General features: G+C 46.4%; 1 protein-coding gene across 8 annotated transcripts in view; it reads left to right on the forward strand.

Annotated features, from left to right (window-relative positions):
- The window catches only part of Hectd4 (HECT domain E3 ubiquitin protein ligase 4), a 173,616-nt gene that overhangs the window by 85,439 nt on the left and 62,017 nt on the right, over positions 1 to 26,160 (forward strand). For 2 of the 8 annotated variants that reach the window (XM_076560985.1, XM_076560978.1), the window contains exons 15-34: positions 710 to 815; positions 1,647 to 1,767; positions 2,333 to 2,461; positions 4,441 to 4,565; positions 7,066 to 7,219; positions 7,613 to 7,713; positions 8,948 to 9,146; positions 11,287 to 11,433; positions 12,420 to 12,524; positions 13,313 to 13,476; positions 13,974 to 14,207; positions 15,755 to 15,947; positions 16,102 to 16,206; positions 17,294 to 17,382; positions 17,653 to 17,828; positions 21,270 to 21,405; positions 21,502 to 21,658; positions 21,755 to 21,921; positions 24,593 to 24,739; positions 25,851 to 26,035. In XM_076560985.1, coding sequence (XP_076417100.1) covers positions 710 to 815; positions 1,647 to 1,767; positions 2,333 to 2,461; positions 4,441 to 4,565; positions 7,066 to 7,219; positions 7,613 to 7,713; positions 8,948 to 9,146; positions 11,287 to 11,433; positions 12,420 to 12,524; positions 13,313 to 13,476; positions 13,974 to 14,207; positions 15,755 to 15,947; positions 16,102 to 16,206; positions 17,294 to 17,382; positions 17,653 to 17,828; positions 21,270 to 21,405; positions 21,502 to 21,658; positions 21,755 to 21,921; positions 24,593 to 24,739; positions 25,851 to 26,035 — 2,940 coding nt within the window. The remainder of the gene's footprint in view (positions 1 to 709; positions 816 to 1,646; positions 1,768 to 2,332; positions 2,462 to 4,440; positions 4,566 to 7,065; positions 7,220 to 7,612; positions 7,714 to 8,947; positions 9,147 to 11,286; positions 11,434 to 12,419; positions 12,525 to 13,312; positions 13,477 to 13,973; positions 14,208 to 15,754; positions 15,948 to 16,101; positions 16,207 to 17,293; positions 17,383 to 17,652; positions 17,829 to 21,269; positions 21,406 to 21,501; positions 21,659 to 21,754; positions 21,922 to 24,592; positions 24,740 to 25,850; positions 26,036 to 26,160) is intronic. The other 6 variants (XM_076560982.1, XM_076560983.1, XM_076560980.1 and 3 more) reach the window with 5 other exon arrangements.

The raw sequence follows: 26,160 nt of genomic DNA on the forward strand, positions 1-26,160 counted from the left end.
CCTCCTCCTCCTTCTCTCTCTCTCTGTCTCTCTCTCTCTCTCTGTCTCTGTCTCTCTCTCTCTCTCTCTCTCTCTTTCTCTCTCTCATTTGTTTTTTGTTTTTTAAGCCCTAGCTGTCCTGGAACTTGCTCTGTAGAGCAGGCTGGCCTCAAACTCAGATCCACCTGCCTCTGCCTCCCGAGTGCTGGGGTTAAAGGCGTGCACCACCAACCACCCAACTTATCTTGATGATTTCTAACCCAGGGTTTTTGTTTGTTTGTTTTTCATACATTTGATTGTATGTTTTAATTTAGACTAAGCAGCAGCAGCAGCAGCAGCAGACATGGTAAAGACACTCAGCATTTAAAAGCAGCATTCACCTAAGGAAGTAACAAAACCAGTCTTTATTATCTACCAGGAAGACAGATGACACTTAACTGGATGTCCTGCCTCTGGCCGCGCCCTGGCTGTGATGCTGTTTTGCTGCTGTTTGCATGAGTCTAAACACTGTGCTCAGTGTTGTCCTCAGTCTACTTCTTTGGAACCTTTCTTCAAAATAACATCAGTTTTCTTTCGTTGGGAGATGCAGTTTGTGAAGATATTGTCCCAACCTTCTTAAACTTGAGCAGTTCTCCTGCCCCATCCTCTCATACTGGAGCTACAGCCCAATGTAGATGGGTTTTCTAAGTGTTGTTACCAGGGTCATTCATGGAGTTTTGTCCTGTATCAGGAGAGAGAAACAGTGGACTCTCCCAGCTGCGAGATGTGATCCTAACCAACCTAGCTGAGCAGCTTCAGAACAACCGATTTGGCAGTGATGAGGATGATCACTACAGGTGACACCTGCTACTTCTCTGTTGTTGTGATTAAATACCACGACCGTGGGCAACTTATGGAAGAGAGGCTTTATTTGGGTTTTGCGATTTTAGAAGGATAAGGGTGCATCATGATGAGTAGGCATGGCTGCAAGCAGCTGGTATCGTAGCAGAAGCAGGAAGCAGAGAGTGTGAATTAGAAGTGGCACAAGGCTTTAAATTCCCAAAGCCTGCTCTCAGTGACATACTTCCTCTAGCAAGCCTGCACCCCCTAAAACCTCTCCAAAGAGCACCAGCTCGGGACCATGTATTCAAATGCCATAGCCTGGGGAGGGGGGAGGAGGAGGAGGAGGAGGATCGGCATTTTCATTCAGACCACGACGCATCCACTATGTTGGTCACTGCTAGCCTTTTTTATAAGTGATGATTTACATTTAAATGTGTTCAATCATTAATCTCCCTGTTGTAGCTAAATTGATCCTAAATTGTGGGCCCACTGTAAGATAATAAATCACGCAGTTGTCCTATGAGTTGAAATAGCACACTTCAGTATGGTCCACATTGTCAAGGAAGTGTTTTAGGCTTGGGAAAGTCCTTAGGAAAAGTGATGGGTGAGGGGAACCCTCTGCTTGCCCTGTGCGAAAGAAGCTGCATGTTGGAGCTTGGAGGTTATACCTTTGATTTTCTGTTATAGTTCCTTCTAAAATACTTGAATTAGGAGGTAGGGCACCATTTTGTGAAAATCAGTTTGCTTTGTGGTGTGTCCCATTGGTTTAATGACTTGATGGCAGAGTGAGTTAATGTCTCCATTGTCCCTTAGCAAGATACTCTTTATGTTCCCTTGTTTTAAAGACTCAATGACGAACTCTTACACTATATCCTGAAGATTGTTGTGCGAGAATCCTGTATCCTAATCACCAAGTGCCAAACTGTTTCCAAGGATGATTTCCAGAAGCTCCTTTCAACCGTGCCTGTAAGTGAGGCCTTTACTGAGGCAGTGTTGTCTCCTCTCAGTTGAGTCTGTGGTGACTGAGCTCACCCTGGAAATGTGCACACGGGCAAGTCCACTTGGAGCACTTTCCTAAGAAGGGGAAATAAGACAGAGAGGCACTCCTCCCTGAGACGCCTTATGGCTGGCTGCATTTGGAGTTTTGTTTTATGTAGGAGAGTTTCCTCTCTTAATTTAGCCTGTTTGCTAACTCAGTGTGTTTCAGAGGCTGCTAGGAGCCGATAAGTCCTGAAGGGTTTGGGTGGAGTCTGCTGTAGAGATGTGAGTGAGAGGCAGGGGAGAGTGTAAAGGGGTGAGAGTGGAGCCAGTCTTCAGATTGGCCAGTGAGGGCCGCACGGTGGAGGGCAAGAAGGCTCGTGTCGGCACCTGCACTGACAGCCACGTGCCCACTGCTCCTTTGAGAAAGTGTGTGCTCTCATCTCCCAGCTTCCTCTTTTTGTTTCTCTTGTGGAGATCGTATAAAAACGTGAGGGTACACGAGCCCTTTCAGCTGCAGGGAGGTCACTTAATGTCCTTATTTGTGTTAAAGGCTGCATCTTCCTGCCTGCGCTATCTGATGGCAGTTCAGAATCACCTTCTCAGTAACACTGTTTTGATTAAGCCTGATGAGAATGATGACAGTGACAGCTCCTTGCAGGGAGAGACATTGAAGGTACAGGTAAACACAAGCTCTCTTTCAACGGCGCTTCCTCCACAGTTGCTGGATTTCTGTGTATATGACGTCAGAGTCGACGGCGGTGTTCATAGTCTGTGCTCCGAGGGCCGAGGCCACTCACGTCATCGGTCTCTGTCATTGCCAGTGCTCACACCATGTTGGTGACACTCTCATAATGTGTTATCATATGCTCCTGGTGATCTCTTCGTGCCTTTGCTCCTTTCTGTTTGGTGAGAATGGTACCGTTTGGCACCCACAATGGTCTCACCTCACTTTAAGGTCAACTTGAGAGGATTGCATTCTAACCACTTCCAATATTTGTATGCCTTTAGAGTCTTTTTATTTAAACAACTTACGATGATAAGTTTTGATCTTTGAATAATTTCTAACCATATAGTTCATTTCATTTTGTTATTCTTTCTAAACGAGCATCTGTGTAAACGCATTCTTTTGTTTGCATATGACAATATGGCACTGCACAGATGGTTTTCTAGCAGTGGTTGTTGTAATTCTTTGAGTTTGAGGCCAGCTTGGTCTACATAGTGAGTTCCAGACCCACCAGGACTACGTGGTGAGACCCTTATTTAAAACCAAACAAAAAACAATTTTTTTTTTTTTAAATGAAAACATCCAGAGCCTGGTGTGGTCATAGATGCCTGTGATCCCAGTGCTCCGGAGGTAGGAGCAGGAGCAGTGGGACTCGAGTTCAGAGCTGCTCTGGGTTACACAGGACCCTGTACCACACAGAATACAATGAAAAGTAATAATTTTTTCGGAAAACTAGAGAAAGTGCTGTGAACTCTGACTTGACCACCCTGAAAATTTCACTAAGGAAGCCATAGAATGACGGTGTGCCCTCCGTTCTCCCTCCTTTATGTACCTGAGCCTTGGGATTCAGGCATCTGCCAGCTGGTGTTAATGAGTCAATCTTATTCCATGACCCGGTTGTAGACAGACAGGCATGCTTGAGTTGTTTTAATTGCCAGTCTTGTTTATTTAACTTGCCTGGTCTCGGTTTCCTTATTAGTACAGTGATGATGCCCTTTCCCTTGGGCAATGATGGCAGTGTTGTTGGCAGGGCTGTGGTCCCCATACTGTGCTGTCATGTGGTGTGTGTCAGTGATGCTCTCTCATATCACAGTCCCAGCTAGGAATCCCTGTCTTCTAATGATACCTTAATTCTGTACAACAAACCCCAAGAAGTGCCAGTATACTTTCTACTGGAAAGTATTAAGAATTTTATAGATTCTTAATTAAACACTATAGAGACGTAGAAAGACTCTTGGCAAGGGCAGGATGGGCTATGTGGTATAGCATCTCCAAGTAGAAACAAGACGCAGATACCATGTAGAGAGTTAGTTCACTGGTATTTTTGTCAGAAAATAGCTGTGAACTGAACTGTTCTGTGCCATTGCCTTGTGTTTCCTAACAGTTTGCGTTCCCAGACAGGCTGTCCTGTTCTTTCATGTTCAGTAGCCCATAGCTGCTGCTGCTTTAACTGGGCTTTTCAACTCGCTGCATTTTAAGTGTGCTGGGCTTAGACATTCGGACAAGGCCACTTGTCCTGTTTCAGCATGCTCTGGTTTGTCGCATTTTACTCACTGCCTGTACATGTGCTTTTTAATGTTGTGTTTTCTCTTTAGCTGTGCTCATACCACCCAAGGCAGTCCTCCACCCGGACAGTGTCTGGGCCTCCAGGAGCGCTCTTGTGCTGGATGGGACGGGAGCTAGGCCTTGCTGCTAGACACACAGTGCCTTCCTTGTAAAATACTGCATATTTCTAGCTGCACTCCAGACTCTGGCCTCCCAAGCCAAATTCCTACCTGCCACTCAAGAGGAGCTCACTGCATTGGGCTTCTTCTGGCCACGTCATTTCATCTGGAAATGTGTTGTTAAATAAACACATCGTGTCATGTTGTCATTGTGAGCGTGCATTGTTCGTCACTAGGCTGGCAACTAACCTTGTGGTCTCTTCTGCCTAGGAGTTAAAGGCCAGTATTTTGGCTCTTGCCACCCAGATCCTGACTGGATGTGATGAAGTACTGGAGATGCTGCAGCAGGTCACCACTGCCCTCATAAACAGTGACATAGCTGACCGAGAGCAAAGGTGAGTGTGGGCATTGACTTTCAGAAAGGACCAGCAAGTGCCCAAGCGTGCCTGTGAGGAGGGCTGAAATGATGCTGTAGTGGCAAGGGTACTCATACCCTTTAACATGCTTTCAGGTGAGCCTGAGCCTGTGCTTGCCCTGTGAGCTAGTGCCATTGTCCTCCAGCTGGCCTGGCTTCCTTTTCTTTTCTTTCTTCTTCTTTTTTTTTTTTTTTTTTTTTTTTTTGGTTTTTCGAGACAGGGTTTCTCTGTGTAGCTTTGCGCCTTTCCTGGAACTCACTTGGTAGCCCAGGCTGGCCTCGAACTCACAGAGATCCGCCTACCTCTGCCTCCCGAGTGCTGGGATTAAAGGCGTGCGCCACCACCGCCCGGCTCCTTTTCTTTTCTTTCTTTTTAAAGATCGATTGATCTATCTATCTATCTATCTATCTATCTATCTATCTATCTATCTATCTATCTATCTATCTACCTACCTACCTACCTACCTACCTACCTATCTATCTATTATGTATACAGTGTTCTGCCTGCATGTGTGTCTGCAGGCCAGAAGAGGGCACTAGATCTCATTACAGATGGTTGTGAGCCACCATGTGGGTGCTGGGAGTTGAACTCAGGACCTCTGGAAGAGCAGTCAGTGCTCTTAACCTCTGAGCCACCTCTCCAGCCCCTCTTTCTCTGTTTTAATTTTCTTTCTTTCTTTCTTTCTTTCTTTCTTTCTTTCTTTCTTTCTTTCTTTCTTTCTTTCTTTCTTTCTTTCTCTCTCTCTCTCTCTCTCTCTCTCTCTCTCTCTTTCTTTCTCTCTCTCTCTCTCTCTCTCTCTCTCTCTCTCTCTCTGTCTTTCTTTCTTTCTTTCTTTCTTTCTTTCTTTCTTTCTTTCTTTCTTTCTTTCTTTCTTTCTTTCTTTCTTTCTTTCTTTCTTTCTTTCTTTCTTTCTTTCTTTCATTTCTGAGGCAGGGTCTCTCTACATAGCCCTGGCTATCCTAGGACTCATATATAGACCGGGCTTCGACGACCAGAGACCCACTTGCCTCTGCCTCTCAAGTGCTGGGATCAAAGGTGTGTGCCAACATACCCAGCTCCAATTTGCCTTTTAACTGTTTGCCTCGTGCTGTGCCTGGTTCCTTTGGGGAGGAAGTGACATCGTGGTAGAGATAACTATGTGCCACACAGAAGGTGGCGCTGACATAGTCCCTCGGGCTTACTGTCTTTTCTTTGACTTCTCCAGATACCAGCTCCTCACACAGAATCCCTGCCATCCTTGCTTTTCTTTCTTTCTTTTTTTTTTAAAGATTTATTTATTATGTATACAATGTTCTGCTTCTGCTTGCACATATCCCTTCATGTCAGAAGAGGGCACCAGATCTCATTTAGATGGTTGTGAGCCACCATGTGGTTGCTGGGAATTGAACTCAGGACCTCTGGAAGAACAGCCAGGGCTCTTAACCTCTGAGCCATCTCTCCAGCCCCATCTTGCTTTTCAAAATGAGTCACACACTGTATTTTTATGATACATTGACCTCATGTGATCTTGCAGTAGTCTTTGCTTCAGTGTGTCTGTTCCATGGCCTTGGTTGTTGCCCATTTGAAGATGGTAAATAGGAATTTGGGCTGAGAACACTATAACCCAGGTAGGCATTGCACCAAGGCTTAGGAAAACATTGGTTCTCCACTCTCAGTGCTTGGGAATAGGTGGAGTGTAATGGGGGATGCTGAAATGGGGTGCCCACTTCTTCTTTCAACTCCAGTATCCAGTAAGTAACCTTGGAGAACTCACATGGCTCCCTTCTTTCTTAGAGAGATGGGCAGGCTTTGATCCTTCTAGCAGAGAAATGAGATACCAAGACAGTGGTTTTAAAGACAAATTTTAAATCTGTCTATTTAGTAGTCATAGTCATACACAAAGGAAGTTGAATGGTAGTTACTGAGGCTGGAGGAGGAGAGTTATTGCCAAACAGGTTTGGATTGGCAGGATACATAGAGTTACAGAGATTGACAGTGATATTGTTTGTACATTATTCTAACCCTGAAATGTATGCTTCAAAGTGGTCAGGATAATAAATTGTATTTTGCCGGCATTAAAGTTATTAAAACAAACCTGCCAGCTTCTAAACTTCACAGGAGCCTCAGTGGCTGTTCCAGGAGTGGAGGCCTTGGACTGGAGCTGGCAGATCCACTTTGTAGCCCTTCTTCCCTCCTTTCAGAGTCTCGCACAGTACAGAGCCGCAGACCGGAGGCCAGAGGCCTGGAAGGGCCCTGAGTACTTAGAGAAGTCACAGCATTTCAGGACCCGTTTATGAAGTGCTATGAGGGCCCAGAGATGTATGACCTGGGCTGAAAAGCATTCTTCTTCCCTTCTCCCTCAGAGATGGGCGTTTGGGAAGTGGATGGAATTGACTGGTTTAAAGAGATGTGTTTGAGGGAATTCTTGGGCATGGGGCATGATGGTTGCTCTTCTCCAGGCATGAACTTGCTTAGGCTGTGTGCTTTCCTGAACTTGTAGGTTAAAAGGCTTGGAACAAGTGACCAAGGCCACTATGCTTGGTCACCTTCTCCCAGTGTTGCTGACCTCCCTGATGCACCCCAATCTGCAGACCTTGACCATGGCCGACGCCCTGATGCCTCAGCTGGTGCAACTGGTGCTCTACACCAGCCAGGTGGGCCTCACCCCTGACATACTTTCTGCACAGCTCCCTCTGCCACAGAGGGCATGCTAACAGAGACAACTTCTAAGTCCTCAGCAGCAACCACTCGTGCTAGGGGCAGATTTTATGTCTGTGTGATATAAGGAGTGGTGGGCCCAGCAAGTGTTGATTCTGACCTGCTGTAAAAGTGCTAACACGCAGCATCGGACCGCCTGCTTCACACCTAGTGTCCCGAATCCCCTCGCCAGCTGGAGTAAAGCATTCTGTCAGGGAGGCGGGGGGCGCTCACTAGTGGGCGTGTCCGAGAGAAGGAGGACAGCCAGGACTGTAAGGCTGCAAGTGTGACTTCTAAGTCCATGTTGGAAGCCACTCCAGTTAAGACATTCAGATGGTTTTGTGTTTCAGACGGCCTTGCTGCTGAAAACCCAGTGTCCGGTTTTTGCCGAGGTGGGCTGTTCCCCATGTGGCGCCTCAGACCCGAAGTGCAGGCTGTTCCCTGATGAGAGGTAACATGTGCCCACGTCTCCCTTCCTTTCTTCTGGTGAAAGCCTGTACTCCGCTTACAACAGTCACTTTTAGCTAGGATTAGCTAACTGGGAAAGAAGATAGCTCAGGGCCAGAGTTTCACAGGCAGCTACAGATGCTTTAAATTTACAGGGACAAGTGAAACTGTGTTCCCTATAAGAGAAGGGGACCATTCAGAATTGATTCAAAACCCTCATAGTAGTAGACATACAAGGAACATTGAATTTGGTAGATTTATTATTATTTCGTGTGTGTGTGTGTGTGTGTGTGTGTGTGTGTGTTAGTTTTTGTTATTGGTTTGTTTTTAGACAGGGTCTTACTATATAGTCTTAGATGGCCTGACTCCCACTGTGCAGACAAGATTGATTTCACAGATGTCTGCCTTCCTCTGCCTCCTGAGCGCTAGATTTGAAGGTGTGTGTCGCCACACCCAGCTTGTTTTTAAGGGGGCAAGGGTTCAAGTGATCCTCCCATCCCAGCCTTTTATAGCGGAAACTTCCCTGTGTGGTTGGCTATTTTCCTTCCTTCTCTCCCTCCCAACCCCCTCTGTCTTTTGAGACATTCTCCTGTGTCCCAGGCTGCCTAAAAACTCCCTGTGTAGTTCAGGCTGCCCTTGAACGCCTGACCCTCCAGTATGTGCCTCCTCGGAGCGGTGAGTGGCTGCCGTCAGCACAGCTCTGCAGCGAAGCTGACTGAAGCAAAGGAAGGTGCTTTTTGCCCCCCCCCCCCCCCCCCCCCCCCCCCCCGTGAGAGTTTCAGTTTGTGTTGGACAGCCTCAGGCTCCACGCAGTCCTTGCACGTTGGAGGAGAATGGAGAAGGGGGTTTCACAGGCACCTCTCCCGAGTCAAACTGCAGTTTCTCGGGCACTGAGGCTGTGGGGTTGGGAAAGTGCCTGTCTTCAGCCCACCCCAGGAACTTCTGAGGAGAGCTGTGAAGGCCTCTTTGAAATTCGAGTCGTGAATGCATGTGCGGTGCTCTAAGCTTGTGTGTGAGAAGTAATGGAGTGCCTTCCTCAGAAGACAAAAACTTGAGCATAGAGCGTTTTCAGCACTTTCCTTTGCTACGCAGGACTCAGGTGGTAGGGTGTTGGCATACTGTGTGCTGTGGGGAACCTCAAAGAGTTTCTTAAGCTGTGGTCTGCAGTTTATGCTTGTTTTTGTTTTTATTTTGTTTTCCTTGTTAAGCTGCACCACTTTCTCTTTCTCGGGTTTTAGAATGCTAGAAGAAAAGGAAGAGCCAGGCTTTCTCACTGGCTTGAAGATCCCTGCCCCGTGGGCTGCTGGGAAGACCGTGGAAACAGTACACCCTGTCAGAGATAACTATAAGTTTAAAGAGACTGTTCATATCCCAGGAGCTCGCTGCCTGTATCTACGATTTGACAGCAGATGCTCGTCGCAGTACGACTATGACAAAGTAAGCGGGAATGGGTTGTCTGCTGCCTCAACTTAGCTGCTTCTTCTTTTCCTTTGTGCTGGCTGCCATTCTTGACTAATTTCTGCCTGTAGGTCCCTCGCAGGAAGGAGACTCCCCTCAGATAGTGCTTTGGAGGGTAGTGGCTGAGGGAGTTGAAGAGACACAGCTGTGTCTGAGAGCAGGACTGTCAGGGCACGTAGACACTGCCTCTGTCCGTGCCCAGGAGCTCTGTGTCTGAGAGCAGGACTATCAGGGCACGTAGACACTGTCTCTGTCCGTGCCCAGGAGCTCGGACAGAGGACTTCCTGTGGCTCTGCTGCCCTGCCTTCCCTCCTGAGAGTCATGTAAATGTGTGATGGCTGTTCATCTGGAAAGGTCTCAACGCCCAGTGCTTCTCACGTGTCCTCTGCAAGAGGGTGGCTTTTAGAAGTTCAGATGCGCCTGAGTCTGGCTTGTGTTTTCTTTTTTGTCATTAACTCAGGCGCCTGCAGATTTTGAGGAGCTGGTGGCTTAATGGCCATTTTGAAAAGGCAGGATTTTCTTCTGTTGCTGTTGAACTCGTGAGGAAAGGCTAAGGAAGGAACACACAGAGTAGACTGCACATTCTGTCTTCATGTCGCTGGTCAGCTACTTGTCACCTCTGCCCTTTGTGAACAGAGGAAGGGCAAATGGTCTTATCCTATCTCGGGAGACTTAGGGTAAAGGTAAAGAAAGAACTTAGCCACATCTGCCTTGAGATGATGAGACACATGACCAAGAGATGTGAAATCCTCTTCCTAGTTAGATGTTAGGAGAGTCAAGAGGTCCAGATGTATGGAGGCGTTGAAAATGTGTCCTCAAAACTCACATTTGCCTGCAGCTAAGATGCTCTGTGGAGCCTGGCTCCAGCTCGCTTGTCTCCTTCGTTCAGGTGTTGTGCCTGCAGTGCTCATGTGCAAACAGAAGTTACCACATTAGTTGGTATCATTCGTTTCTCCTTTACAAATGATCATTCGCATCTTCTAGTGTGTACTGACTAGTGCCTGCCCTGTACATAGAATTACGATTCACAAGGAAGCTTACTGTGTAGACAAACGTATTTACTCTTCTCATGGTCCCTGGCTGCTGTCAGCAGGAGGTCTCAAGAGTGTGAGCTCACTAGCTGACCAACAGCCAGGTTAAAGATGCACACAGCTTTCACGGCCCAGCTGAGCTGCCAGGTATGGCAGAGTGGACTGTAGCCCTCAGGCTTGGTAGTTATGGAAGCCAGAGCTCTGTTTCCTCTGGATGTACCTGAATGCCAAGTGAGCTGTCTCTCTCTTTCTTTTATGTTAGAAAAGCACCAGTGAGGCCAGAGGGCGCAGTAGATGAGGCTGGTGCGGCAGAAGCCTAATGACTCTGCACAGACCCCACCACGCACTGGTGGGAGGAGGGCACCACCTTCACGGCTTGTCCTCCGACCTTCCCACATGGGCTGTGGCACACATGCCCCATGCACACATATCATGCGGGCACACTTTAATAGTAAAAGCATCAGCCAATCAGATATAAATGGGTGATAGGAGAATAGTATTAACAAATGAAAATTGTCTCTACAAGCAGCAGCCACCTTCCTGGCCCATAATTGTGTCATTTCTTTTTATGCCATTAAGCAACAGTCTAAGAATGTGTGGCTTGTTTTCACTTTGTTGCATTTTTTAATACTTATTTATTTATTGATTTTTTTTTTGGTGCTTTTATTTTGTATTAGGTATTAGAACCTGACTATATTAGCTCACTTTGTTAATTGTGGGGAGGGATTAAGGGGCCAGACTGCACCTTTTGTTAATGAGTTCAGATAACTACCATGAAAATAACTATTTGAAAAATGTACATGCACAATAGCCAAGTGTAACTATTGAAGCCTTTGTGTCCCGGTGATAATAGAGATTTGAAAATATAAGAAATATGCCTGGCAATAATTTTAGTCATTATTTTTCTTTGGCTGTCTTGTAAATACCAACAGCTGATTGCCTCCAAACTTGTATCAGTTAGACCTTAAATATGAGGATCTATTAGTTATATTATAATGATACCAGTGTCTGGTTATAAATGTGTTTTTTTACAAATATTTTTTGCAGCCTCTTTATTTGTAGATGTTGTTTTTGTTTTTCTTTTACAGTCTAACAGTCTATTTTCTGTTTTGAAGTTGGTGATATACGCGGGGCCTAACACAAACAGTAGGAAGGTTGCTGAGTATGGAGGCAACACTCTGGGATATGGCAGCCGTAGTGTCTTAGGAACTGGTTGGCCGAAGGACTTGGTGAAGGTATGGTATCAAGTCACAACCTCTTTCTAGAAAAGAAAGGTGACCATAGGTTCTTCATGGGCCAAGGACTAACTGTAGCCGCAGAGAGCATTTGCCGTGAGGACTTTAGTTAGGGTGGGTACAGATTGCTAGGCCTACTACCTTCCCACTTGTATTCAGAATTACCCTCCTTCTACTTGTAGGACATCAGACCCTTGTCCATGCTAGAGCTTGAATCCGTCCACAGGGTTCTTTGTGGCCAGCAGTTGTCATAGCTAGTTCTTCCCTTAGGGTCTGGGATGCCAGTCCTCTCAGAGTCCTGGTCTGGATATGGACAGCAGGATGTGGCAGTTTAAAAGTTTTGAGTTAATGTTTTCAAATGAATTTGGCCTTTGAAGAAAAAGAACAATCAGTTCTCAAACTGATATGACTAGTGTCATGATTTATAATCTGGGCCTTTGAGCTACTCACTAGTGTGTGCCCAGAGCACAAACAGGGATCAGAAGCCCACTAACACCAAATATATTTAGCATGTTTCCTGAGCTTGTATATTGCACACACAGTTAACCTGTTGCACACTTTAATTAGCCAGTGACGCAGTCTGCCCGGATGTCTGGGTGAGCTAAATCTTGATCTGCTGCTCTTTGCCCTCCTCATTGACACAAGCAAGGCTGGAAAAAGACAAGGAGAGAGAACAGAGCACAGGCAGATCTCTGTGAGTTCGAGGCCAGCCTGGTTTGCATAGTGAGTTCCAGGATAGCCAGGGCTGCATAGAGAGACCCTATCTCAAAATTAAAAAATAAATAAATAAATAAAGTAAATCTCTAAGCCAGAGATTTGGTGGTAAATTCCTGTGATCCAGGTCTCTAGAAGCTGAGACAGGAGGATCATGAATTCAAAATGAGACCTTATCTCAAAAAGAAAAAGAAAGTCAATCTCTGAAATACATTGCTCTCTTGGAAATTGTTTGTCTTTCTTAAAGTTAATTTTCCCCCTTAAATCTTAAGGTTGAAGGCGATACAGTCACCTTCTCCTTTGAGATGAGAAGTGGCCGTGAGCACAACACTCCTGACAAAGCCATGTGGGGCTTTGCTTGCACAGTTCGCGCTCAGGTACTGAACTTAACTCTGTCCTGTGTGCCTTGGTGACATAGATCATATTTGCCCTGGAGACGGCAGAATATGAGGCACTCTTTCATCTGTCTCTTCATTAACAAATGGAAACCTAGCAAGAGGGAGTGGAGTGGAATGAAAGGAGCTGGACCTAAAGTCAGTTCAGCAGCACAGAAACCTGTGGCTGGGACTCTTGGAAGCCTGGAGAAGTGACCGGGCTCTAGCATGTTCCCGCAGGGCAGAGGTGGCTGGAGCACGCAGTTGACAGAAGCATTTGGATTCTGGGTTAGGAGTGGGACTTCCCCTCGGGTTAGACTGTAGACTTGGAGGTTACTAGAGCTTGACCCAGCACAGAGCCTCAACCTCTCAGGCTGAGCTGCCAGCTAGCATGTGCCTCCTGTGAAGCAGGGCTCTCTGTCCTCTGTTTATCAACAGAAGGGCTGCTACCCAGGAGGCATGCGGGATTTCCCTGTAACTTCAGTGCACTCACTGAGAGAATAACAGTCTGCACTATGGAGGCGTAACCGAGAGCAAGCAGCCTAGCTTCCTGTGCGTGGTTTGTGCTGTTTCCAATGAGAAGTCTGACTAGCTGTTCACTTCCCAAAACCACGCTGAGACCTCATTCAGCGGTCACACCAGCACCACCCTTGTTCCTGGTGTTGGGTACTGCACCTGGTGCTGCTCTGTGAAAGCCAGTGGGGATGGTCCAGTGTGGTACAGTGCAGCGTGCAGTGCTCTGCCAGTGCCCACTGACCTGTGTGTGTGCTTTGCCCCTGTCTGCATTGTAGGAGTCCTCGGAGGATGTCTCGGGAGGCTTGCCCTTCCTGGTAGACCTGGCCTTAGGTCTGTCTGTGTTAGCTTGTTCCATGTTAAGAATCCTGTACAACGGACCAGAGATTACCAAAGAAGAGGAAGCCTGTCAGGAGCTATTGCGGTCCAAACTTTTACAAAGGTAACAAAGTCTGCATGACTTGGAGCGACTTTTGCCCACAAACAGAAATAGACTTCATGTGGAAAGCTTCATGGTGTCTTAGTATTTGAGGAATGGGATGAAGATGACACCTCCTGCTTCTCAGCCTTACTCTAACTTTTCTTGGAGCTGCATAAGTTTTCTCCAGTTCAAACACTGTACCGTTGAAGGATGCCCCAAAGGGAGGAGGGTAGATGTATGATGAGCAAATCAGATGGGGTGTGTGTGTGTGGGGTGTAACCATGTGATGCTGTGGGGCCCCAGGGTTTCCTAAGAACGTGTTGGAAGGGATGTGCATTCCCAAGAAGACAAGAGCACTTCCACAACATGCTCCGGTTCGCCTTTGGAGAAGGTTTGCTGAGTCCACACTGGACAGACACATCATGTGAGCTGTCTTATGTCTGACGTAGCTGCAGCCACTCAGCCAGCTTTCCAGTAACCGTAGAAGAGGAGTGAAGAGCTCGTTCCTCTCTCCCCAGGTGCCAATGGCAGGTGGAGGCCAACGGTGTCATCTCCCCTGCACTCACTCCGAGTCCCTCTCCACTGCCTCTGACCATAGACGAAGACAGAGAGTTTACCTACCCCTCGGACGTCCTTGTGCCTCCTGTTGGGAACTACTTCGACCTGCCTCGGATCAGGCTGCCTCCAGGGATCATGATAAAGCTCAGGGAAATTTCTGGGCGTGCACGACCTCAGTTTAGACCAAGTATAAAGTATGTTCAGACAGTGGGGAGGCCATGTTTCATTTTATGTCTAACTAGTGACCCTTGAACTTTTAAGTTTACGCAGTGGAAGAGTGCTTTCCTATCGTGTATAACCTCTGGGTTTGAGCCCCAGCACCATAAAAAATTAGTTCAATTGTACGAAAACCTATGTTTAGTTAGTGGACATGAGCTGAATATTTAGTGAGACAACCAGGTAGCACTGAGCCATGGCAGTTCTCGTGTGGCCTTCCAGCCACAGCCAAGCAGCCCTGGCAGTGTGGGCATGCAGCCCTGGCAGTGTGGGCATGCAGCCCCTCTTCTCACGTGTTGAAACTGAGAGTCCTAATGGTGGGGCTGTTAGCTGGGTGTTAACACGTTTCCCATGGAACTCCAATGCCTGTAAAACTTGACGAGCTCTAGCTTTTCCTCTGACAGTTTGACCTTCCGCCTGACCTCAGCCTCTACTTTTGATTTCTGTGCAATCTGGGAACACTTTCCTTGTGCTTCCCAGGAAAGAGACAGACTCCAAGTCTGAGAGTCACAGATGTGCTTGTGCTAAAGTCATCTTCACGAGCACACGATGGCATGCAGGTGGAGGTCAGAGGACAGCTTGCAGGAGCTGCTTCTCTCCTTCCACCATGCATGTCCTGGGGATCCAACTCAGGTTCTTAGATGTGGCAACAAGCCCCTTTCCCACGGAGTCCTCTCAGATCATCCATAAACAGTATTCTGTACAACCTGGTATACACACGCACTGGACACCATAGCCTCGGTCAGAAGAGGAATAGTGCTATGGCTCTATTTTTTGTGTATGTGGGAGTGCATGCACCATGGTTGAGTACACAGAGTCCAGAGAAGGGACACACCCTGCTCTATGACTCCCAGCCGCATGCTCTTACGGAACGAAGCTCAGCGGTTGGCATTGCTGGCAGCGCATCAGGTGCCTGGACCTGCCTCTCTCTCCACCCAGCACTGTGACTGCAGCTGTGTGCTGCCTTGCCTGGCTTTGGGTTTTGTTTTCTCTTTCTTTTTGAGATAGGGTTTCTCTGTTTAGCCATGGCTGTCCTGGAACTCACTCTGTAGACCAGGCTGGCCTCGAACTCAGAGATCCGCCTGCCTCTGCCTCCCAAGTGCTGGAATTGAAAGTGTGTATCATCACTGCCTGGCTCTCACCTGACTTTCATGGGTCTGCCAAGGACTGGCACTCATGTATCTAATCCAGTGACCAGCTCCTCAGCTTCCAGAATGTCTGATCAAGAGCTTTAGACCTATTCCAGCTGTACTATGACTCTAGCTCAAAATATCCAAGTCTTACGAAGGGAGATACCTTTAAATTTGATTTTCAGCTTCATCAGCCAGTGTCGGTTTTATCATCTACTACACTAAGCTGATTGCTAGCACACAGCGTCTGCGGGTCCACCATCTCTTCCTCTTGTGTAACACAAGCACTGTGGTGACCAGTGTTTGAGTCAAAGCCTATGATTTCCAGCCTGTTGCTTATGGTGCTGCTAAATTAAGTGTACCATACACCTGACTGGTTCCCATTGTCACGACAGAGAAGTGATTCAGCCCGATGTCATGGAGGAAATGGTGGTGTCCTGCGTTATTAAGCACTTGAACTTGGTTGATGCACTGCAGTCCCTGATCAATTTCCAGTATCAGGAAGAACATGCTGAGGAATATGATTTATTGTGTAAAATTATGGGAGAGACCTTTAAAAAACTCAATGCCATGGAGAGACAGCTGCAGGTAAGTGAAAAGGGGGTGTGTATCAACTGTTGGAAACAGTTTCTTTCATGGCAAGTGAAAGAAGTCTTCAAAGCTGTTAGTCCAAATTCCAAGCTTACAGATTGTCCTGCTTTTGTCTCAGCATCTATGTGACCGTTGTTTTCCACCCTCCTAGAGCGTGGCCGAACTGGAGCAGAAGTGGCAAAGTGAGGTGGAGGATGCCCTCCAGGGCAAGCTGGAGAACAACATGCCTTTCTTCTATGACTACCATTTTAACGAGGTGAGTGCAGTGTGAGAGTCCCCACTGGGGCACGCTGTTTAGAGAGCAAAGGTGCCCTGTGTGCTCATGCGCTCATGCATGCAAGAAAGCAGTGTTCCTTCCAGAACCTTGTGTACTGTGTGACACACCCATTCTCTAAGTGGTTAAATGAAAGTAGCTAGGAGGACATGTTAGCATACAAGTACTTGATTTTAAGCTGGTTGATAGCTTTGTCAGAAGGCTAAAGAAATTACCATTATTAGGCTGGTGAGATTCTCAGTGGTTTGAGGTGCTTACCACCAAGCCTAGTAAGTAACCTGAGTTCCAGCCCTGAGAACAGTGTGATAGGAGGACTTGTCCTCTAACCTCCACACAGGCACTGTGGCACATGTGCACACACACACACACACACACACACACACACTCACACACACACTCACACACACTCACTCACTCACACAGTAATAAATAATCAAATAAGTAAATAGAGGGAAAAGATATTACCATTATTATCAAATTTTGCTTTCAAACTTTAAAAATCAAAAGAAAAATTAAAAAATACAGCTTGAGTTTGAAATCCCCAGAAAATAGACCATGCAAATTTTAAACTTTATCCTGTCAAATAAAAGTATATAATTTCAACATTCAAGAAGTCAAGGTGGGAAGATGGTGAGTTTAGTGTCAGTCTGCACTACAAATTGAGACGCTGTATCTAAAGAATTAGGTCCAAGGCTATAGCCCCTCACGAGAGAGCACTTGCTCAGCATGTCCAAGGCACTGGTTTCATTCCTGCAGTGTGGAAAGGGCAAACAAATCAACCGGCCGGTGGTGGTGCACGCCTTTAATCCCTGCACTCGGGAGGATCTCTGTGAGTTCAAGGCCAGCTTGGTCTACAGAGCGAGATCCAGGACAGGCTCCAAAACTACACAGAGGAACCCTGTCTCGAAAACAAACAAAACCAAAAGCAGGGCTCACTTGTACGGGAGCAGAGCGCACAAGCCAAAGGTGGTGGTTGGCCCTGACTGCTGTCCCTGCTAACAAATGTATAGTAAGCTTGGTCCTTGCAGGTCATGCATACCGTCCTTTCTTGATTTTTTTCCTTCTTTAGAACAAAATGAAAGAACTAGAACTTTTGTGTTCAATGAAGGAAGTCTCCTTTGATGGAAATGATCTTGAAAACATGGTCCTCTCCCTGAGGTTAGTGACGTTACTCACTCTCAAGCTGGCTCCTTACCTTGGTGCTCAGGACACTGCAGGTTTTTCAGTGTTGTGTGTTCATCAGATACTCAGAGTTACTTACTGGTAAGTCCAGAGCTCTGGTTGAACACTCAGGAGGTAGCCCAGGCATTTGAAACAGAAGGGCAGATGAGCAGTGTTCACTAGGTGACTGCTGAGCTGTCCTCATCCCTGAATGCTGAGTGGGCTGAGCTGGAGAACAACTAAACCCACCTCAGTCTCTCTCTCTAGGGAGAAGTTCCTCCAAGAGGTGAATTCCCTCACTCAGAAGCCCTCTCACCCCCTGGCCAAAACGAAGACGCTGGTGAAGAGCCTGATGAACCGAGCCGAGCTGCTGCTGCATGTCACCATTGCAGCCCAGTCGGGCCTCACCAGGAGCATCTCAGGGACACCGGCAGAGACACCTGGTACTGCTGCACTGCTGCAGGCTCTTCATAAATAGACATCAACTATTGTTAATGAATCCACTCCTGGGCTTCCTAGAACAGCAGAAAAGGAAATGGAAACATTTTCCTTCTTGCCTCGCATTGTCTTTAGTCTCTTAAGACTTTAATCCCAATGGAGTCAACTTGAATGGATCCCCTTTGGCTTTGAAGGTTCCTCCTGGGGCCTCTGAGGAGTGCAATGGCATGTGTTTGCATAAGCAGTGCTCCCTGTTTTAAGTTCAGAGTAACAGAAGCATTTATGTAATCAGCATTGTGAGTCTCAGAGTGTGCCAATCTCCTCCCTCCCTCCCTTCTCTCTGTCTGTCTTTTCCCCCTTCCTCCCTCCCTCCCTTCCCCCTCCCTCCCTTTCTTCCTTGACAGAGTGACAGTTTTGTAGACCAGGCTGGCCTCAAACTCACAGAGATCCACCTGCCTCTGCTTCTCAAGTGCTGGGATCAAAGGTGTGCGCCACCACCAACCCAGCTTAGTCTTTTTTTCTTTACTCAAAGCTGGGTTTGCATTATATAGGACCTTCTGGCAGGACTTGCCATAAATTGATTATTACTGGAAATCCCCAGATCACAGTTTTTTAAAAGTCTTTTAAATTATTATTTTTTTAAAGATTTATTTATTATGTACACAGTGTTCTGCCTGCATGTATGCCTGCAGGCCAGAAGAGGGGACCAGATCTCATTACAGATGGTTGTGAGCCACCATGTGGGTGCTGGGAATTAAACTCAGAACCTCTGGAAGAGCAGCCAGTGCTCTTAATCGCTGAGCCATCTCTCTAGCCCCCTAAATTATTATTTTTTTAACAATTATTTTATGTGTATGAGTGCTTTACCAGAATGTATGTCTGTGTCTGGTGCTGGCAGTCTAGAAGAGGGCACTGGATCCCCTGGACCTGGAGTTACAAATAGTTGTAAGCCACCATGTGGGTGCTGGGCACCAGCCCAGGTCTTCTGGAAGAACAGAGAGTACTCTTAAGCTCTGAGCCATCTCTCCAGGCTTCTCTTCCAGGTCACATTTTAATTCTTAGTTTGTAAATGTGTCTTCCAGGGAAATCAGTGAGGTACCAACAATGGTGCATCCCTGGCCAAAACCACCTTTGTTGAATTAGAGCAGCATATTTTTAATGGAAACTTCAGACAATCCATGAAATTGATTACACTCTCCTGGGGGCTCGCAATCATAGGTAACAGGCTGATAGCACCTGAGAGACAGGTTTACCATATTTTAGATTTAAGCTGTCTACTCTTAAGATGTGAAGGGACTTCTCCCTAGAATTTTGTCTTGTTTTGTTTCAGTTTTTTCCTTTTCATCTGTGTGTATGGGGGACATGTGTGCTTGTGCCTTCAGAGGCCTAAGGTTGTGGTTACCCTTAGCGGCTCTTCCACTTTGTTCCTTGGGACAGAGCCTCTGGCTCGAACTCAGAGCTCACCCTTATGGCTAGTCTTTCTTGTTAGCCAGCTTACTCTGGGGCCACCATACTCACATGGCATTTACATGGGTTCTGGAGCTCTGAACATTGGTCCTCAGGCTGCTATGGCAAGCTCTTTAATGTTTGAGACATCTCCCCAGCCCCTCAATCTAATTATTTTTAATTTTTTAAAATAAAACAACTTGGGGCTGGTGAGGTGGCTCAGCAGTTAAGAGCACTGGCTGCTCTTCCAGAGGACCTGGGTTCAATTCCCAGCACCCACATGGCAGGTCACAAATGGATCTAACAACCTTACATAGACATACATGCAGGCCAAATATCAACACACATTATAAATAAATATATATATAAATAAACAAATAAATAAATGTTACTTTTAAAAAATTTTAAAAATAAAATAAAATAACTATGGGACTAAAGAGATGGCTCAGTTGTTAAGAAAGCTTCCTACTCTTGCAGAAGACCCTGTTTCAGTCTTCAGCACCCGTGATAGGAGGCTCACAACCACCTGTGACTCTATCTTCAAGAGATTGGATGCCCTCCTTTGGCCTCCATAGAAACTGGCACTCATGTGTGCACACGAATACACACACATACACTTGAGAATAGAATGAATATTATCTTCAAGAGATTGGATACCCTCCTTTGGCCTCCATAGAAACTGGCACTCATATGTGTGCACACGAATACACACACATACACTTGAGAATGGAATGAATATTTTAAAAAATTAAAATAAAAAAATTTAAGTTCCAGATTGTGCAGCCAGAGAACAAAAGCAAATCTGGGCAGCACCAAGACCCTATAAAGATGCAGGGATATAGCACGGTGGGTCAGTACCTGCCTACCTAATTAATGTGTAGTAGCCATGGGTTCAATACCAGTACCCCCCAAAAAAGAGAGGGGGATTAATAATTCCATTTTGTGCCTTCTTGCCTTTTTCCTCTCTTCAGTCTTGAACACTGAACTTAAGGCCTTCTGCATGCTAAGCAAATGCTGTACTACTGTGCTGTAGCCCCAGCTCCCTGCTTTTTAGAATGTTTATATTGAAGCCAAGTGTGATAGTGCACACTTTTAATCCCAGCACTCCGGAGACAGGCAGGCGGATCTCTAAGTCTGAGGCTGGCCTGGTCTACAAGAGTGAGGTTGAGCACAGACAGGACTGCACAGAGAAACCCTGCCTCAAAAATAGATAGATAGATAGATAGATAGATAGATAGATAGATAGACAGACAGACAGACAGACAGACAGACAGACAGACAGACAGACAGGACTACACAGAGAAACCCTGCCTCAAAGATAGATAGATAGATAGATAGATAGATAGATAGATAGATAGATAGATAGACAGACAGACAGACAGACAGACAGGACTACACAGAGAAACCCTGCCTCAAAAATAGATAGATAGATAGATAGATAGATAGATAGATAGATAGATAGATAGATAGATAGACAGACAGACAGACAGACAGACAGACAGACAGACAGGACTACACAGAGAAACCCTGCCTCAAAAATAGATAGATAGATAGATAGATAGATAGATAGATAGATAGATAGATAGATAGATAGATAGATAGACAGACAGACAGACAGGACTACACAGAGAAACCCTGCCTCAAAAATAGATAGATAGATAGATAGATAGATAGATAGATAGATAGATAGATAGATAGATAGATAGACAGATAACAAAAAAAATGCTCATATTGAAATAAACACTGATAGTTATTAAATGAACTTTTGTCCTTTCTTTGGAAAGCCAGTTTAATAAAAAAAGACTTTAAATTTTCAAGCTAAAAATAAAATGTAACCACATATTTAGGTTTTTAAAGTTACTGCTTACTCTCGTCAGTGTTCTTTGCTAGCCCAGTTACTGGCTGAGCCCTGCCCTGGGGGCTTCTGTTACACATAGCTTTGCTGTCCTCCCTACAGATCAGACACCAGAAGTGGTAAGCATTTTTCTTCCTCCTTGCAGCATGCAAGTCAGCTTCAGAAACAAAGGTGGCATCTCATGCTGTCCGGCAGCCTGTTTTCCTTCGAAGCATGTCTGCTCCTTCTGACCTGGAAATGATTGGTAACGAAGACTTGGAATTTACTAGAGCAAATCAGAGGTAAATGGTCTTTGGACAAAGCAGATCCCAGTGTGTAGTTTACACCAAGTGTTCAGACAGCCTCCCTGAGCATGGTTATTTGCTCATCTGCTACAGTTGTGTTTTCTGTAGGCGTCGCCACGTGACCAGCCACCGCAGCAGCTCCTTTACACTCCTGCAGTCGCTGGCCATCGAGGACAGCAGGGACAAGCCCACTTACAGCGTTCTGCTGGGGCAGCTGTTCGCTTTCATTGGCACTAACCCCGACCAAGCGGTAGGTCACAGACATGCACATCTCCGATGGACGGCTCCTGGCAGCTGGAGCACAGATGACAGTGAATGTCAGCGTCCTTCCTCCCGTGCCTTTCAGGTGTCCAGTAGCAGCTTCCTTTTGGCTGCACAGACAAGGTGGCGGAGGGGAAACACGCGGAAGCAGGCCCTGGTGCACATGCGGGAGTTGCTGACTGCGGCTGTGCGAGTTGGGGGAGTGACACACCTGGTGGGCCCGGTGACAATGGTCCTCCAGGGAGGACCCAGGTCAGTGGTTCCGTTCATTCACACTGTCCGTCCACCGTGGGCAGAAGCACAGCCGCACTTGCTCACGTTGGTCTCAGATTTGTTTGTTCCTACAGGGTTGCTCTGTGCAGTCCTGGCTGTTCTGGAACTCTGTAGACCAGGCTGGCCTCAAACTCACAGAGATCCACCTGGCTCTGCCTCCCAGGTGCTGGGATTGAAGGTGTGCGCCACCACCACCGCTGTTTTCAAATATTTTTATAGTGGTGTATGATTTTGAAAAAACATCTCAGGATACAAGCAGAATGAAGTTCTCTTTGACCCCATCCATCCTAAATTGCCCCTGTTCTTTTTGGGGTTTGTTGTACCAACCATATACACATACACAGCTCCTCAGTTCTCTTTGTCTGTGTAACTATCCATGTGTGATGTTTCCACGTGGAAGAGTTTATGTTACATGTTTGTCCCTACAGTTATGATTGTTTTTCTCAGTACATCTTAGACATCACTGTCTTTTCAGCCTTAAAGGATCTGCTTCTTCATTACTGAAAGCACCACAGAGCTCCACTACACTTCTGTTTTTATGCTTACCTCCTGTCTCCTCATGGATGCAGAGGGTCATTCATTATTTTCTTTCAGTTTTGCATTGACTGCAGTGATACAGTAAACCTAGACTTTTATACACTTTTATGCACTTCAGTGATAGTTTTTATTTGATCAATTCCTAAAACCGTCAGTATAGATCCTAACTCAGAAGGCCTTGGCATGTATTTGGGGAGTTTTTCATGCCAGGGGTCAGAGGTCCCCGCAGAACAGGAAAGGTTAGAGCTGCCGCTGGAGCCTTGTGTCTTCTGGTGCTCTTTGATGCAGTGTGGCCAGCAGGCAGAGGGTCGGTGGCTGCTAAAGAGAAGTTCCTTTCCTGCCAATCAGGAGAGCTTGTGCCTTTTTGGAGAAACAGCTTTAGTGTGGTAGAGGCTTGAAAGACAGAATTTTAGGTCTTACTTTGGTGGGTCTGTCCTTGGCTGTTGGTCAGAGACTGGCATGTCCAGAGCCAGCAGTCCCTGTGACAAAGCCTGTGACTATGTACATGCCCACCATTTCCAGGTGCCTGGAAGGAAATGTTCAGACACCAACCACCCCTACTTTGATTACCTTTTCATTTTGCACAGTCTTTAATAATATCATTTATTACAATTTTGAAAATATGAAGAACATTCAGAAGAATTCCTTTTTTTCGGTTGTTTTTTTTTTTTTTTGACAAGATTTCTCTATGTAGCTCTGGCTGCTGTCCTGGGATTCACTCTAGACCAGGCTGGCCTCAAACTCACAAAGATCTACCTATCTCTGCCTCCTGAGTGCTGGGATAAAAGGCGTGTGCCAACACCACCTGGGTGTCCGTGTCCCCGTCATGTCCCCCCCCCCCCCCCCCCCCCCGAGGAAGAATAAAATTCTAATGTACAATCTCCTAACATTTTAGTGTATATTCTTGTTCTGACTATGGGTCTCTACCGTGTTGCTTCCACAGCTGGGACTATATCACTTGATAACCAGTTCTCTGTGTGTTCATATGTGTACGCATGTGTGTGCACACGTGTGCGTGTGCTTGTGTGCAGTCAGGCACACAGACAGCATGGCTCATGTGTGACAGTCACAGGAGAATTTCGACTCAGTTCTCTCATTCTGCCTTGATGAGGCAGGGTCTGTCTTCTGTCACTGTGGTCTATCCCCCGACGTGTTGACCTGTGAGCTTCAGGCTGGTCCTGCCTCTGCCTCCCTCTCTCTGTAGGAGTATGGATGTTACAGGTGCCACCATTTCAGTTCCAGAAAGCAAGCTCTGGGGTCAGGCTTGTGCGGATGGGGCATTGATCCACTGAGCTGTTGTCTCCTGGCCCAGTTCCCTGTCTTCATTCTACTTAGTTATCTGTTTGCTTGCTTATTTTTGGTTTTCTCAGACAGGGTTTCTCGCTCTGCAGACCAGGCTGGCCTCCAACTCACAGAGATCCACCTGCCTCTGCCTACTGAGTGCTGGGATTAAAGGCCCAGTTCCCTGTTTTTAAGCTCTGCATTATTTGTGTTTATTTTTGTTATTATAAACAGTATTACATTACAAATCTTTGTACATAAATCTTCATAATTTCAACTCTCAGCTAATATTAATTGAAATAGAATCAGCCCCATGTTGTGTTTTTACATTAGGAAAGGATTGTTTTTCATACCTGGTCTCTCATCCTCTGCTAGTAATTAGAGTGTGAACTTGAAGGAGACGCTGTCTAGTCTGTTAGACCTCGCTTTTGCATTGATGTCCCTCCATTTCCAGTCCTCAGTGCTGCCCAGGCTATGACAGACATGTCTCATGGCTTATTATCAAATACATTCCTTGTTCTTACTACTGCTGGGTGTTCAAGCTTCATCACAGGTTCTGAAGAACTGCAGGAGAGAGCCTTGTGTAACTTTCCCTAAGCCAAGATTGCCTGGGGTCCTCCTCAGTGTGGAGCATCTTGTTTGAGGGACTCCTGGGCATCCTTCCCAACACTTTTCCATGAACCTGCAGCTTTTGGCATTAAGCTTGGTGATCTCCAAGATCCCTTTATCTCTGTATTCTTGGCACTGGGCTTCTTGAAAGGGCTCCTATGTGTCCCTCCTTACATTATTGCTGATGTCTTCAGGACACCTGAGCTTGGTCTTTGTCTCCTAGAATTGAAGAGCTCACCTGCGGTGGGATGGTGGAGCAGGTCCAGGAAGCCTTCGGTGAGACCATGACCTCTGTGGTGTCTCTGTGCGCTCGGTACCCTATTGCTTGTGCGAACAGCATTGGGCTCCTGTGTACCATACCTTACACCAGGTGAGTGTGGACGTGCCATTGGCCTGTGGAGGGTATATCAATGTAGTCAGCTAAGCAGAAGGCAATTTTTTGTTTTGTTTTGTCTTGTTTTTTAATTTATAAAGTTGGATTTTGAGGAGCTAGAGAGATGTCTCTTGCTGAGGATATGAGTTCAGCTTCTAGCTCCAGACGATCCAACACCTTCTTCCGATATGGGCACGCACCTGCACACATGGTATACATCACACTAGACACACACATACACATAAGTAAAAATAAAATGGTAAAATTGGATTTTTTTGTTTTGGTTATCGAATACCTCCTCAGGATTTGTCCTAGCGGCGTTTGTCTACAATCCCTTAGTCGGGTGGCCAATTGCTGCCATTAGGATTATGTCACTGTGTAGATTCAGAGGTTCAAAAATGACATCTGTGGAGCTGGGCATGGGGCACATGCCTTTAATCCCAGCACTCGGGAGGCAGAGGCAGGCGGATCTCTGTGAGTTCGAGGCCAGCCTGGTTTACAGAGCGAGTTCCAAGATACCCAGGGCTACAGAGAGAAACCCTGTCTGCTCATTTTGTCTTGGCACAATTATGTTCTTTCTTGAGTCACTTAATTAGCAGCTTAGAGCTGTTAACTGTTCATGGAATCATTTGAATGCCCTTATAATAAGATAATTACTGGGGGAAGGGGGGAGGCTAGAGCAGTTAAGAGCGCTGGTTGCTCTTCCAGAGAACCTGGGCTCTGTTCCAAGCACCCACATGGCGACTCACACCTCTCTGCACTTCCAGTCCCTGGCCTCCAAGGGCACCAGACACACACTGTGCACAGATAAACATGGAGACAAACCACATAAATAATTGTTTTTGAAAACATATTATTATTTTGTCTATTATTGAGTTGACTCATCAGTTTCTGGTTTGCTCTCGTGTGTGAACAAACATGATTTTGAAGGCACTTCACTAAGGGCATCACCACTATAGGAAAAGTGTCCTGGGTGATTGTACATGGTAGCACCCTTAACAAAAAGGTACGCATGTGTTCCACCCCTCTCTGATAGCCTGAATCTTCCTGAGAGCTTCACAAAGGCTGGTCAGTCATGGTTTTTCATTCCATTTCTGCTCTTCCCCAGGAGTGAAGAGAAGTGCCTGGTCCGCAGTGGCCTTGTGCAGCTCATGGATCGACTCTGTAGCCTGAGCAGTCAGACCGAGTCCAGCTCCAGTGAGAAGCAGACCAAAAAGCAGAAGGTTGCCACCATGGCCTGGGCTGCCTTCCAGGTGTTGGCCAACCGCTGTGTGGAGTGGGAGAAAGAGGAAGGTGAGCAGTGGGACTCCACTCTGCCCGTGGGTGGCAGAGGAGAGGGCAGTATTGAACTACTCATCAGGTGGCACCAAAACTACACAGAGACCCTGTCTTAAAAAAAAAAAAGTTGACTTAGTGGT

The sequence above is a fragment of the Peromyscus maniculatus genome, chromosome 23 (genome assembly GCF_049852395.1).
Source record: "Peromyscus maniculatus bairdii isolate BWxNUB_F1_BW_parent chromosome 23, HU_Pman_BW_mat_3.1, whole genome shotgun sequence".
Lineage (NCBI taxonomy): Eukaryota > Metazoa > Chordata > Mammalia > Rodentia > Cricetidae > Peromyscus > Peromyscus maniculatus.